This window comes from Sapajus apella, unplaced genomic scaffold, assembly GCF_009761245.1.
Source record: "Sapajus apella isolate SASKATOON/1434 unplaced genomic scaffold, GSC_monkey_1.0 scaffold44, whole genome shotgun sequence".
NCBI lineage: Eukaryota > Metazoa > Chordata > Mammalia > Primates > Cebidae > Sapajus > Sapajus apella.
This window is the reverse complement of record NW_022436984.1, coordinates 6,781,869-6,797,808: the sequence shown is the minus strand read 5'-3', so window position 1 is coordinate 6,797,808 and position 15,940 is coordinate 6,781,869. Positions and strand designations below refer to the sequence as shown.

At 39.0% G+C, this 15,940-nt stretch overlaps 1 protein-coding gene across 12 annotated transcripts in view; it reads right to left on the bottom strand.

Annotated features, from left to right (window-relative positions):
- The window catches only part of LTBP1 (latent transforming growth factor beta binding protein 1), a 461,690-nt gene that overhangs the window by 192,458 nt on the left and 253,292 nt on the right, over positions 1 to 15,940 (bottom strand). For all 12 annotated transcript variants that reach the window (XM_032239266.1, XM_032239268.1, XM_032239267.1 and 9 more), the window contains 2 exons: positions 11,594 to 11,818; positions 10,107 to 10,381 (listed from right to left, as the gene is read on the bottom strand). In XM_032239266.1, the coding sequence (XP_032095157.1) occupies positions 10,107 to 10,381; positions 11,594 to 11,818 (500 nt within the window). The remainder of the gene's footprint in view (positions 1 to 10,106; positions 10,382 to 11,593; positions 11,819 to 15,940) is intronic.

Here is a 15,940-nt window from a genome sequence, read left to right as displayed (position 1 = left end):
TTTTCAATGCTTATTCCTGTGTAGAAACAGGAGTGTAATTATTAATAGGTATATTATATTAATGAGCCCTAGAGGTATAAAATATGGTAATCTGATATTCCATGTCATGATAAAGACATTTTTATTGCTAATAAAATGAAAAAAAAAAAAGTCTGAGGGGAGGGGCTTAGGGAGAATCAATGAAGAAACACAGACTTGACTCTTAAACAGGTAAGGGCAGGTGGACACTTAAAGCTGACAGCCTCTTTGGTTCCCAGAAGACATCCATCTGGGTAAAGACTGGATACTAGGCCGTAGGAAGGGTAACGTCTGGGTCACAACCCATTCTCTGAAGTTCTAAGAATTATATTTTGATTATCCTAATGTCCTAGCCCTATATTCTCAATCCAAGTAAAATGAGCAGTTCTCCTCTCCACTGGCAGGAGCCCAGTGACATGCAGACATGTTCTCTCTCACATGCAGTGTTTTTCCTCTTTGGATCTTACCCCTGTCTTTACTGATCTTTCTTGACTCCAGGCTCAAGAGCCCCTGCAAGAAAGTCAATCTGGCAAAGGTTGCTGGAACGAGACCAGCGAACACATAAGAGTTCCAGCACCTATCACTGAGATGCATAGGACACCTTCAGTGATAACTTCAGCTGTTGACACAGGTAAGGTTTGGCAAGAATAGCCACAGAGAGCAGCCATTTTAGAGCCACAAGAGACAACCAGACTCACTAACACTCAATTAAGTATTTCTTAGATTATGCCAAAGGAGTACTTGAGTGGGACACTGAACAAAAGCCCAGATGGCATAGGAAGTACTTGGTATTAATGACTTATTCCACCTCAAGGCAGCCAAACTTCAGTAAATGCAATCAGCACGCTCCAGCTGAGCTTTCTGCTCACCAAGAAGACAGATGTCTAGCAGCCCAGCCTCACCTTCCCCAGTCACTACCCAGCAGCTCCTCCAAAAGAAGGCAGGTCACTGCATTGGCCCAAGATCACCTGGGAGGGCCCCATCCATAAAAGCATGTGGTCTCAGGTGATAGATGGGGAGGAAGACAGGGCCACAATTCACCTCTGCCCTCTGTGGACCCAGCCTGGCTCAGTTCCCCCTCCGCATAAAGGAGATGACATAAGTAAGATGTTTTATAACGATTTTTTTTCTTTAGACTTCTAATCTATTACATAGTTTATGAACTCAATTTAGTGATTAAGCAGTGTGAAAAGTGTTACAATAATTCTGGCATTACTTCTGTCAGAATAAAACTGATTTATTTTTATTTTTTATCATAGATTAAGGCTTCATCCCAGTACTATTCGTGTTGCCAGGACAGGAGAGATACTGTGGAAATTCAAGGGTGGGTTTCTGAGCAGAACTCAATGTCCCAGCTCCCCTACATAAACACCACCCATCTCTCTCACCACTGAGAAAAGATTTCCAAAGTTCCCATCTCATCTGCATCTACCCAGCCATCTACCCATCTTTTTTTCTGCCATGTGGAATTGGCAGGCATCACATCTATTTCCTCAGCTTCTTATTGGCTTTTGCACAGTGGAAAACAAAAAATATTTTTCTTTATTCAAAGTCCTATGACAAAAGAACTGAGACTCTTAAAAAAAAAAAAAAGTAATTTCAGCCATGCAATTAGGCTACTTTCCACCTCAATGAGCTCACATTTTCCTGTTAAAAAGAGAGAAATTATTATTTTTTTTTTTAAACAAAAGCTAAGTATATCTACTTGGCCCTTTAGAATGGGGTGTGTGTGTGTGTGTAAGCTTCAGAGTTTGAGGATGTTACTGAACGTATCTGCCAAAAGAGACCTATCTTCAATTAAATAATCTTTTCCTCCAGTGGTCCATTCTGTTTCCATTTTTCCTGTCCAAAGAGAACTGCTGGAACAACTTCTGGCATCTCTAATAGAATCCCAAACAGTTCTTGTGTCACTTTAATCCAATTTTGCCCTAGGGCTTATTATTTATATGACCAATAATTAAAGGAAAAAGAGTTTTTCCAATGATATCAGGACTCCACATCAACTACCCGTCCTTTCCTTTCTTCCCAATCCACATAAAGTTTATTTTCTTCTGTAGAATATGTATTAAAGACCTTAATCTTAAAGTTTGTTTCTTATGGTTTTTAACATCTTCTCTAAGAGTTTTATAGTTGCAAACTAAAAAACTGGGTTCATGTGTTATTTGATCATCTTTATCTGTGTTGGAGTGCTGTACTCAAAACACACTCTGTTTAAATCGACTTCAGGTTTTCCATAGTCCTGGAAAACCTGCTTTTTAATTAACTCGGGTGTTTATATGTGAAAATTTCTGCCCTTTCAGCATTTTGAAATAGGAAAGTCTTGAAGCACTTGAATTTTTTGTTTCCTTTTATAACGCCTGTGTCTGATTATAAGGCAGGTTCCTGGGTTCAACAAACAGACTTATGCAACCAGGCAATGGGCAGGTTCAGCATGGACGCTGGACCCTGAACTCTGCATTGTGATTCTAAATGCTTCCCATACAAGGCCTTTTCATACCATGTGGCATAACTAGGTCACTAAATGTTTGTTTCCAGTAATTGGGCAATCAATAAAACATGTTTGAAACAATCAAAAAGTCAGATGCCAAATAAGCTTTGAATTTAGGTCACTGTTAAGAGAATCAATTTTAAAACAAAGGACACCCTTACACAATTGATTTTTATGTAAAAAACATTAATATATTAAATGTCCCTATGACGCAAAAATAGATTGGAGGGGTATTTTCTGAAACTTGGCCCTTCCTCAGAGATGATAACTACATGGAAATGTTCGGGTATTAAGCCTGTGAAAACATCAGATTACCCTGAAAGTGGCTGGTAATTGTCACCAATGGAGTTGTAATTCTAACAATCATTGAGTGAGCAAACTCTCACAAATGTTTTCAAATATATGTAGACTACCACGATTTACTCCAGGTAGCACAGAAACCTAACTCTGCCAAAATGAGGTCTTGCCAACTACACTTCATACTTGATTTATGTTCAAGAAAATCATTCCTATCTGTCACCCTATATAGTTCTATTAGATTAATTTCTGTTCTGTGAATATGGCAGATTTAGTGATGCCTATAGAGACTTCCTGCAGAGACAGCCTGATTCACATAAAAATCAATGATTTATTTGATTGTTAAATATATTTTTGGAACTCTGAAATATTAAACATAACTTTAAAAAAAAATAAAACAACAGAAACCATTTTTTTCTCTTACAGGTTGGCATTCTCTGTCAAGGTGAGAAAACATTACAGAAACTTTTAACCTGATTATTCCTACTCTTTTTTCATTATAATGCAATCCAAATAAATGTCCTCTGTGGTCATGAACTTAACTGTCATCAGCAAATCTATTCACTGACCACTGAATTTTCTACATTAATTATCTATCATTCCATGTCTAAAACAGCCTGGACTTTCTGACTGATAATTAAGAGTATACCCTTCTTAATATTAATCAAGGATGAGGCTGCTTTTAGCAAAGATGTAATTGCTCATCTTCGCAGAATCCTCCCCACTACAGCTCAGGTAATCAATTCTAATGAGCATGTCTTTAGCTGATTTGTGAAGCAAGAAAATTCAGAAGAGTCCATTTCTTCATGATCCTTGTCTTTACAACAGCCTGTAATGCAATCCTGATGCTTGATTCTCCATAAAATCCCCTGTAGTCATCTCTTTTATATTCAACTTTACTTCTTAGATTGGCCCTTGGTCATTTCACATGGCCAATTTCTCTTCCCTGGCCTCCTTCTGTCACCTCACACCTACCCAGCATAGCTATTCAACAGTGAAAAACTTTACATTTGTTTCTAAAAAGTCTTTTAAAGCTTTTAAATTCAGCTTTAAAATATACTATTCTATGTATAAGTCTAAGAAATTTTAATATTTTCCCCTTTCTTTCTAAAAAAAATTTCAAATATACTGAGATGTTCAAAGGATAATACAATGATCACCTGCATATGAACCTCTCAAGAGTCAATAATTGTTAGAAGTTTGTGTTACCTATATGTAAAATACACCTGAAACTACAGACAATACCTCAGATATGTTGTGGGTTCCGTTCCTGACCACTGCAATAAAGTGAATATCACATTAAAATGAGTCACATGAATTTTTTGGTTTCCCAGTACAAATAAGTCATGTTTACACGATACCATTATCTATTAAGTTTGCAGTAGTGCTATGCCTTAAAGTACATACCTTAATTTTAAAACACTTTATTGCTTTAAAAATGCTAATAATCATCTAAGCCTTCTGCGAGTCATAACCTCTTTGCTGGTGGAGGGTCTTGCCTTGATGTTGATGACTGTCAATCAATCAGGATAGGGGTTCCTGAGGGCTGTGGTGGCTGTGGCAACTTCCTAAAATAAGAAACTATGAGGTCTGCAGCTTTGACTGACTCTTCCTTTTACTAAATATTTCTCTGTACCAAGTGATACTGTTTGATAGCATCTGACCCACGGTACAACTTCTTTCAAAATGAGTCAGTCCTCTTAAACCCTGCTAATGTTTTATCAACTGAATTTATAGAGTATTCTAAATCCATTGTTGTCATTTCACAACGTCCACAGCACCTATGCCAGGAGAAGCTTTCATCTCATGAAACCACTTTCTTTGCTCATTCATAAGCAGCAGTTCCGCATCCATTTAAGTTTAAATAAGAGATTGCAGCAGTTTGGTCATATCTTCGGATCTACTTCTTACTAGAGTTCTCTTGCTGTTTCCACCGTATCTGCAGTGACTTCCTCCACTGAAATCTTCTACCCCTCAAAGTCATCCACAAGGCTTGAATTCGACTTTTTCTAGTATCTAATTTAATTATCTTTAATGTTGATATTTTGACCTCCTCCTATGTATCATGAATGTTCTTAATGGCATCTATAATGGCAAACCCTTTCCATTTTTATTTACTTTGCCCAGGTCCATCAGAGGAATCATTATCTATGGCAGCGACAGCCTTAAGAAGTGTATTTCTTAAATAATAAGACTTAAAAGTAAAAATGACTACCTGACCCATGGTCTACAGAATGAATGCTGTGATTATGGGCATGAAAACAACATTCATCTTTTTGTACATCTCCATCAGAGCTCTTGAGTGACCAGGTACATTGTCAATGAGCAGTAATATTTTGAAAGGAATCTTTTTTTTTTCTGAGCAGCAGATCTCAACAGTGCCCTTAAAATCTTTAGTAAACCATGTTGGAAACACATGTACTGTCATCCAGGCTTGGCTGTTCCCTTTATAGAGCAAAGGCAGAGTAGATTTAGCATAGTTCTTAAGGGCCCTAGAATTTTCAGAACAGCCTTTGAGCACTGGCTGCAACCTAAAGTCACCAACTGCATTAGTCCCTAACAAGGGAGCCAGCCTGTCCTCTGAAGCCAAGCATTGACTTCTCTCTAGCTATGAAAGTCCTAGATGGCATCTTCTTCCAGTATAAGGCTGCTTGGTGTAGCCACCTTTATCAATGATCTTCTGGACAACTTGCTGCGGCTTCTACGTCAGGACTTATTGCTTCACCTTGTACTTTTATGGTCTACAGATGGCTTCTTTCTTTAAACCTCATGAAGCAACCACTACTTGTTAGGAGGATGGAACCTAATCAAAGGCTCTTCCCTAATGAATGAACTAATGTCATTATCTTGGGAGTGGGTTAGTTATCACCAGGGTAGGCTTGTGATAAAAGCAAGTTCAGGCCCGGCACAGTGGCTCATGCCTGTAATCCTAGCACTTTGGACAGCTGAAGTGGGTGGATCATGACGAGCTCAGGAGTTCAAGAACAGCCTGGCCAATATGGTGAAATCCTGTCTCTACTAAAAATACAAAATTTAGCTGGGCATGGTGGTGCGTGCCCTTATTCCCAGCTACTTGAAATCCTGAGGTAGAAGAACTGCTTGAACCCAGAAGACAGAGGTTTCAGTGAGCCAAGATCATGTTACTGCACTCCAGCCTGGGTGACAGAGAGACTCCGTCTCAAAAAAAAAAAAAAAAAAAAAAAAGCAAGTTCAGCTCCCCTCAATCTCTTGTGTTCGCTTATCCTTCTGCTATGGGATGACATACTAAGAGGGTCCTGGTCACATGCTGGCACCTTGATATTGAACTTCACAGCCTCTAAAACAATGAGAAATAAATGTCTTTTCTTTACAGATTACCCAGTCTGTGGCATTCTGTTACAGCAACACAAAAATGGACTAAGACAGAGCTCATGTTCAAATTTCCCCAACTATTCCCAAAATATCTTTTAGATCTGACTTTTGTTTTTTTTAAAGTCAAGGTTTAATGAAGGTGAACACATTAGACTTATTTTTTGTGTCTCTTTAGTCTCTTTCTACAAACATCATCTCACTTTCTTATTACTCTGCTTTTTGTTTTTTGTTTTTTAAGAAATCAGGCAATAATACCCTACGCTGTAAATATCTGATTGTTTTTTCTGTCTGGGTGTAATGTTTTTAACTTGTTTCTTTACCCCCAAGTATCTCCTGTAAACTTGGGGTTAAGTGTAAAAGTTTGATTCTATTCAGGTTAGATGTTTTTGGCAAGTACACTTCAAGGGTAGTTCTGCAAACTCTATACTGTCTCACAGCAGGAGGCACATAAGGTCAGACTGCCCCCACTATTAATGATGCTGAGCTTGATCACTTTGTCTAAGGGGCTTCTTGACACACTGACCTTGCCATCAAGTCATTTATACTGCACTATGCCTCAGATTTGAGAGGCTTAATATTGATCCAACAGCTGCCAAGAATCCCAAGCTATTTCACTTCTCTGATCTCATCTGACGACTCTTCCTTGTTCATTTCTTGCACTGCTCTCTTTCCTCGGTTTAATTACTCTCCCTTTTTGCTCCGTCAGCTTGGTTTCCTCATCTATCATCCATTTTCTCCACCATCCAAACAGTTCTGAAATTCTATTCTACAAAACTTTCCTGAATTTAAATACATTGATCATAGTTCACCCTGGGTTTTCAATCCCAAGTTTACTACCTAATTATTAGAATCTGTCACAGAAACAAGGGCTATCTCTGTCCAATTTATTTTGCATATAACCTCTCATAGCAATATATAAACATAGATGTTTATTGGTAACGACTGCATTAAAAGTCTCAATGGCTGAAATTTGCAATTAATAAGAGGGCTCCACTGAGCAAAGCGATACTGAGCATTTACCCAGGGTTTTGTTTTTGTTTTTGATTTTTTGCCATTTAAAATCTACCTAGACCTCCTGGCTACAGACACGTTTGCAAATCAACCAGGGCAAAAAGCACAAATGTTTTTGAACTCCTTTGTAGGACAGCAGAGCATTTAAAAAACACTACTGATTATTTGCCAGTAATGTATTTTTTAAATGCTCACCCTCATTGCACAAATTAATTGGGCAGTCATTGGCATCCAGCAACATTCCTCATAAACAGGAAGACCAATAATCATATGCTGAGAATGTTTTCCAAAAAACAGGTCTTATTTTGAAGCTGTGTATTAGTGACTACACATGCAAAATGAATTAGGAATTGAGATCACTGTCTGCATCTTTTAGACCAGAAGTCAGAGATGTATGCAGATAAGACAAAAGTATTCCACTGAGTTTTAGTTACTTGGGTAACTCCATCAATTAGCCAATTCCTTTAAATTGTATACTCTAGTTTAGGTTTACAAGTCAGTAATTTCTTTTCAGCTTTTCTTGTTAGCAATCACCTAATACTATACAAGAATAACAAGCTTGTTATGCCTCTTTTTCTTGCTTTTTACATCTGTGTTCCAACTTGGAAAAGAGGAAAAAGGTACTGGGCACACAATTTTAAAAAGATCTGCTTTTCCTTTCTCCTGGACCAACCTAAGCTGGAATGACTAAACAATGCAAATGGCACCAAATTTGTCCTCCCTCTCCAAGACTAAGTCAGTGCAAAGCTGTGAAGTGTATAAAGTTTATCTTCAGCCCCATTGTCATGATCAAAGCCTGCCCTTAGCATAAACACTGTCTTTACTTTTAAGCTAAATTTAAATTGACAATGTTCCTTCTCCCAAAAGCATTTGCAAAACTGGGGAATGAAAAGCCACATTAGGTCCCCTGTAGTCGCATTTCAGAGATCCACAGGCCAGTGAGGACTGCATCTGTGAGATCGATGCTGACCCTATCTTACTGAAAGTACGTGATATAAAAACAGTCATTGTAGATGGTTGCTTAAGTTTGACTCTATTTCGATAAATATTCTTTAAGCTAATATTTGCATACTTTATAATATTTGCAAAGCAGGGCTCACATTATCTTGATTAATCTTAACAAAGTCTCATGAGCCCCACGTCTTCTCTCTACTTTGCAGATAAGGAAGCTGCTTCCCTCCTACCAAGTGCTGTGCTCATGGCTCTAACCAAGGTCTTACAACTCCACATGGATGCTCTTTCCATTCCCACATCTGCCTTCCACTCAGGTCTACAATCTTCCCTCCTTCTCCTAAAAGAAAGGTGACAATCCTACCACTGACTTAGTACCTGAAAGTGTTTCCCAGTTTTCTAAAGCACTAACAATTAGTTCTATTACCCCCAAGTATTTCACATTCATGATATAAAATAAACATAGGCCTAAAGTTACACTTCAAATAACTCATGCACTGTAACTTGATAGTTATAAATTTCTTTTCTTTTCTTCTTTTTTGAGGCAGACACTTACTCTTGTCACCGAGGATGGAGTACAGTGGGTCGGCTCACTACAACCTCCACCGCCCAGGCTGAAGTGATTCTCCTGCCTCCGCCTCCTGAGTAGCTGGGATTACAGGCACCCACCACCATGCTTGGCTAATTTTTGTACTTTTAGTAGAGGCAGGGTTTTAACATGTTGGCCAGGCTGGTCTTGAACCCCTGACCTCAAGGGATCCACCTGCCTCAGCATCCCAAAGTGCTGGAATTACAGGCATGAGCCAGTGTGCCCAGCCTGAATTTTTATAAGAAAATAAAAGAGGCTGGGCATGGTGGCTCACACTTATAATCCTAGCACTTAGGGAGGCCGAGGTGGGCAGATCACAAGGTCAGGAGATCAAGACCATCCTGGCCAACATGGTGAAACCCTGTCTCTACTAAAAATACAAAAAGAAATAGCTGGACATGGTGGTGCACGCCTGTAGTCCCAGCTGCTCGGGAGGCTGAGGCAGGAGAATCACTCGAACCCAGCAGGCAGAGGTTGTAGTGAGCCAAGATTGCACCACTGCACTCCAGCCTGGTGATAGACTGAGATTCCATCTCAAAAAAAGAAGAAAAGAAAAGATACCATGAAATTTTATTTCATGTGAAAGATGACATGAATTATTATTGCACAATGAATTCAAAACTTATGAACAAAACTATTGCAAAAGGCAAAAATATTTTCAAACATCTTGGCAGAATATACATTCTATACCATATCTCATGCCTGACACATGTTTTACACACAGATCATCCTAACCAAAAAACAGAAACAGGTAATCATGGACTTCCAGAAACATTTCTGGAAGCCAGACACGGTAGCTCATGCCTATAATCCCAGCACTTTGTGAGGACGAGGTGGGACGATCACTTGAGGTAAGGACAAGCCTCGTCCACATGGTGAAACCCCATCTCTACTAAAAATACAAAAATTAGCCAGGTGTGGTGGTGTGTGCCTGTAATCCCAGCTACTCAGGAGGCCGAGGTAGGAGAATCACTTGAAACTGGGAGGCAGAGGTTGCAGTGAGCTGAGATCATGCCACTGCACTTCAGCCTGGGCAACAGAGTAAGGCTCCAAATCAATCAGTCAACCAACCAACCAATGTATTCTGTACGTCAGGGATTGGCAAGCTTTTTCTGTAAAAAGACACACAATAAATATTTTAGGTACTGCAGACCATATGATCTCACTGGAACTATTTAATTCTATAGTCAAAGCATGAAAATGGGCATAGATAATATGTAAATAAATGCGTGTGGCTATGAGGAGTGTATCAATAAAACTTTATTTACAAAAATACGGCCATGAATCATAGTATGTCAAAGCCCTTTTTTAAAAAATCATTTTTATCAAGTCTGGCTTTCTTGTTAAAACGATCCCGTAGCTGTAACACATTACTAAAACAGGCTCAGTGATGATGCTTACCTGTGACCCAACGGTTTCCTGGAAGCACCGGCCAAGCTGCGTCTTAGCAGCCACAGGGTAGACGTGAGGAATGACGTGCTGGTGGGAGTGTGTGGAATGTATGGTCTGGGTCTTCTGCGCAGGAAGCCCTTGGTAAGAGACTTGGGAATGGCCTGGTTGAGCTTCTTTTGTCTTCTGGCCTGTTGGGCCATCAATTCTGGAAACCTGATGTATCTGGACAGAAGCCTCAGGAGGATGTTTCACATGGATATTGACTATGTTAGGAGGAAATTTCACTAAAACAGATTGGGAGGAAAGCTTGTTAGCCCTGAATAACTAACAGGCAAATCAAAAGTTTTAAAACATGAAAGTAAATTTTATCAACACACATGCAGACATATTTGTATCATATGTGGCATTTCACTGCATAGCCAACAAAATTCTTAAGGAAACATGCAAAATAAAAATTAAGCTCGAATTTACATTTTTTAAAAGTTGTATTATAGAGGAAAGTAAAACTTTTAACAGTAACACATTCATGAGGCTAAAATATTCTTTTCAATAAAGCCGTAAAATTCATGTTGCTTATTCTAAGTAGGTAAATTTTATCCAGTATTAATCAGAAAGACCAAGCATTTGATTATTTTTGAATTTCTCACAAAATTTCTGTCATAAAAATTTTAGGATTTGCATTTTTCTATTAAAAGAGGCAACTCAATTTCACAAGGCACAATTCTCTTACTCTTAAAAACCACAGTACCTTTTATTTTTGTGCTTCTTGTGACACACACACACACACACACACACACACACACACACACACACACACAATACCAAAGTGCACTATTTTATATCTATAACAAGCTACTTTCTGTAGCTGTCAAACAAAACCTCATCTCCTGACGCAAGGATTCAGGTTTTAAAGAATTAGAGCCAGTAACACTTCTATGGCCCCCTTTTTAAAAGTGTGCATTTATAAAAATGCCAGGTTTAAAAGAATGAATTCGTCACAGAATTTTCGAGCTCCAAGTGACCTAGTTTACTTTCCTCTACAGACGAACAAATTGAAGTGCAGTGAAGTTAAATGGCTGTTTACAACTAAAACCAAGCATTCTTAAACTACAAAGTTCACCAGCAGGTACTGTGTGATCCACGAGCTTACTAATGCTGTAAGGACCAGCACACTCTCTCGCTCATCCTTCTATTTCCCAAGCACTGTCAGAACAGTGCCATACACATTTATTAGCTCTCGGTGGTAAGAGTCACTAGAGAAGAATGGGCTCCTTTTTATTTTCTTATTTCCTAGATACCAATTCTCTACGGCTTAAAAAGTACTGCAGGCACATTCGTGGGCCCACATTCTGCCTCTACTGACATTTCTTAGGACACAAATCAGGTACTCCTTTCTGTTTCAATACTGGTCCCGGTCACCTGCAGATCCTTGACTTCTGTGTGGGTTTGGCAGGTTAGCAGAGGTCTGGCAAATGGGCAGGATGAAGAAAGCTTACCTTTGACTCCCTGCTGGCTAGTCACGGTCAGAGGCAAGGTATGTGTAGAATGGATGACATGCGTCCCCAACGCCTTGCCTGGCTGCTGGGAATGCTGATAAAGTTTAGGCACGCTGGCACCATGGACTGGGATCTGACAAAGCTTTCCTGTGAAATTTGGAGGGCACTGACATTTGTCCCTTGAACTGCACTGGCCACCATTCATACACGGAAGATGGCAAATAACTGAAAGGGAAAAGAGAAAACGTGGAGAGTTGGTTAGTCGCTCAGAGGGTAAGTAACAGTCAACCAACAAAACCTGCAAAACACACAGCCCATGACAGGCATCACAGTCCCATGAACTTTAGACATGGTAAACAAAGGAGTAAACTCACTATCCCAAAAGTAGGCTCTGTTACTCACTACCTTTTTCTTTCCATCTTAAGTCATTTAACTCTTTAATAGCTTGTGATTATTCTCCCTCCAACAATGGAAAGGGAAGTTCATAGGAAAATAATGATTGTCTATCACAATGTCATTTTAAGTACCTTTTGTAATCTGTAATTATTTCATTAACTGACTCCCTAGATAATAAACTCCTCAAGAACAAGTGGTATGTATGGCCTGGTTACCTTCATATCCTTGGCACCAAGAAAAATGTCTGGCATACAATGGACATTAAATAAATATTTGCTCACCTCATTTTCCATGATGTGATTATTATGCATTACATACCTGTAACAAAACATCTTATGTACCCCATAAATATATATACCTACTATGTACCCACTAAAATTAAAAATTAAATATATTTGCTCAAAGGATAAACGAACAACAGAAATAAAAATAATATATGTTGAAACTTTTCTCTATTTAAGACACTAAGCGCTACCCGGAACAAAAAAGTAGAATAGTTTGAATCATGCTTTACAGGAATTTGCAATCTCATGTAACAAGATCTCACTGAAGTCCAAAATCAGTTTGAAATTAACTTATTTAGAATACTGAAAGATAACAGGACACACAGGGCAAAGAATTTTAAGAGGAGTTATAACTCTGGCTATTTTAGCTTATGGTCAACCTCTTTATCACTAATGAATTCTTCCTAGCAGCCTTTAAACATCACAGATTTCCAGTAGCTTAAACAATATATAATAAAAGCCCCTCAGCTCCATTTCCTTTCAGCTTCTGCCCTCTTTAAATCCTCTCCTCCATGACTAAACTTTCTAACATAACTGTTTGTTGACTTCTCAACACGTTACAATCTATCTTGGGCCAGTTTACATTTTCTCATCCCCTGCCCCTCCTCTACACAGAAACTATTCTTACTAAGATCATGAATGGTTTCCACATTGCTAAATCCAATGGATGGATTTAGGGCTTCCCTTGGTTTCCATGACACCTCGCTCACCTATTTTGCTCCTTCCTTCTGCCTATTCCATCTTAACATTCTTTGCAGACTTGTTCTCTTTACTTCTTTATATACTGATGTGTGTTAAGGTTTGGTCTTGAAGTCTTCTTCACTAACTCTACACATTCTTCCTTATGATTTCATCCTATCGTATGCTGATGTCACCTAAATTTTTATTTCCTGGTCAGAGCTTTCTTCTGAGCTTCAAACTGTCTACAACTATATGTCACCATGTACATATTTCACAGGCCCCTCAAATTCAAAACGTCCAAAATTGAACTCACCATCTTCCCTCTAATATCTCCAGCCACCAAGTGATCCTTAAGAAAAACCTAGGTGCTGCTTCCTCATTTTATCTACTCAAACATCTGGTTCTGGAAGTCCTTCCTCCTAATCATTCACCAAAGATGTTGACTTCTTGCCCATTACAGGGATCTTCTGCAGCCTCACCCCTTAGGAATCTCACCTCATTCTCTACAATACAGCTACATAGAACTGAATTCAGTTCCTCAGTGTGCTCTCACCCTTCCAGAGCTTTATCCACACTGAGTCCTCTGCCTAGAACATTCTTTCCATTTGGCCCGCTTCAACTACCTGATTCCCACGTATCTTTCAGACTCTGCCTGAACCTCATTTCTAGAAGCATTCTCACTGCCCCTCATCTAGGCTTGACACTTATCTTCTTGCTTCCACGAATCTCATTCACTATCCCTCATTGCATGCATCTTACTGCATTACAATTGACTGACTACTTCTCTGTATGCCTCATTCAACTAGAGCTCTGTGAGGTTGGGAAGTGATCTTGTTATGCTTTACTGCTAGCACATAGCTCAATGTCTAGAAGAAGTGCTAAAAAATATATAAGAAAATACTGAATGAGGGAAGGGACAGATTTATACCTATCACTCTGTTAAATGCCTTTCTTGGTGGTATAGAAAATTCAGTCCCTGCCCATCTAGGACTTAAATGCTAAATGGAGAAATTAAATAACACATAACTAAAAATACAGATCAGCAAATAAGCGATAACTGGAAAGTATGAAATGTAAGTCCTTTGGAACTGCAGAGAGGAGAAAAGACATTACATAGTAGGAAGTCAAAATAGACTTCACAGGAGAGATCATTTGGGAAAAGTTTTTGAAACTAAGCAAGATTTAGAAAACATCAACAAGTGCATTTTAGGAATCAGGTAGTTGAAGGGGGCCAAATGGAAAGAACGTTCCAGGCAGAGGACTCGGTGTGGATGAAGCTCTGGAAGGGTGAGAGCACACTGAGGAACTGAATAAACAATGCGTAGAAAGGAGTGGCGGCAGGCATAGTTGGGAGATAATGAGTAAACCTATGTTATTGAAACCCCAGGTTCTGGAGGGAAGGGAAGAGATCAGGTGATAAATTCGGAGAAGGACGCTTGTGTTAGACAAAGAAAGTTATTACAGGCTTGATAAGGGCTTTGGATTTTATTCTGTTATCAGTAAGTTATTTTGGAGGCTTCAGCAGAGGATTAAGTAAAGCTGCAAGAGTGTTCCAGGAAGATTACTCCAGTGACGGCACGCAGGAGTAGCTGGAAAGGAGAGAGTACGGTGGGAAAGTCAGTTAGGAAACTATTATAACAATTCCAATTCAAGTTGAAAAACATATAATTGGGATGACAGCAACAGAAACTGAAAGACACATGCAGTAATATAAGGCTGGAGGCGAGATCAGTAGAACTTGATGACTAGACACAGGAGGAATAGGACAGGCCAAGGAAGAGGGGTGAAAGTAGAGGAGGAAGGAGAGAGTTGGAAAAATTACAAAGGTGACAACCCAGAAACTTTTTTCAGGGTACAGGCTGCAAATCAAGTTAAAACTCCCCATGCTGGATGGGGTCTGAAAAATACTTTCACTAGTGCCTGGTCTACTCTGTGAGGTCTTGGGTAAGAGAAGAGAAAGTCAAAGCTAACTCCAAGGTTGAATCAATGACTTCAAAATCTCAGTTCAATTCTGAATTGATTTCTATACTACAGCCTGGCTATATTGGATGAGCTCAGTGTGTAATGGGTAAAGCAAAGGGAGCTAGGCCAAGCTTTAAATGTACTGCAAATAATTTATAACTGGAATACAGGCCCTCCTCACTTGGTATGATTCCAATATGCATAAGTTTCCATTACCATAGTTTAGTTAATACCAGTCCCCCAACGATGTAGTTCAGACTTCAGTTACCACAGTATATTAGCTGAGTAATTGCGTCAAATACAGACTTCACTGCTAGCACTTTGGTTCACAAATCATGATGTGAATAACAGATGTGTATCACGGCCAATGACCAATCATGTCACTTCTTTCAAAGCCTGTCGGTGATTGGTCCGCACACATCTGGTATTCAGTTCAGGCACAAACAGCAAAGCAGGTAGTTCTGCTGTCTCCTCATCTCAGAGGGATAAAAATCACAGGACATTTTACAAAAGGGGATAATCGAAAGCCAGTACGAGTGAACAAAAAAGAAAGTACAGAAAGAAATACAAAGGGACAACACTGGACATGAAATTGGAAGGTGGCTGTAATGAACAGGATGAAGATTCCCAAAGGACTTGGCATTAGAGGAACTCTCAGATATTTCACAACTTTGGATCAGCTTCCAACATTTTGTCCAAACTCAAAAAGGAGTACGATGGTTCACAAAAGAAAAGAAATACTCTAATCGTAATTTACACAGTGAAAAGCAAACATGTTGAAATTATTCCCAAGTTGTACTCAAAGAAATAAAACATTCTAACTCTCAATGTTTCTAACATTTTAAATTATCAAGTACTAAATAAATATTAGCTGTACTATTTTTTTCTTATTTCTCCATTTATTGATAACCTACCTAAGTATTTTTAATGCTTTGGCAAAAATTTCTTAAGGTCACAGAACTCATCATTTTTTAATTGATTAAGATGCAAAGTGAGGACTCTTTATGGAATATAATGTGCGCGT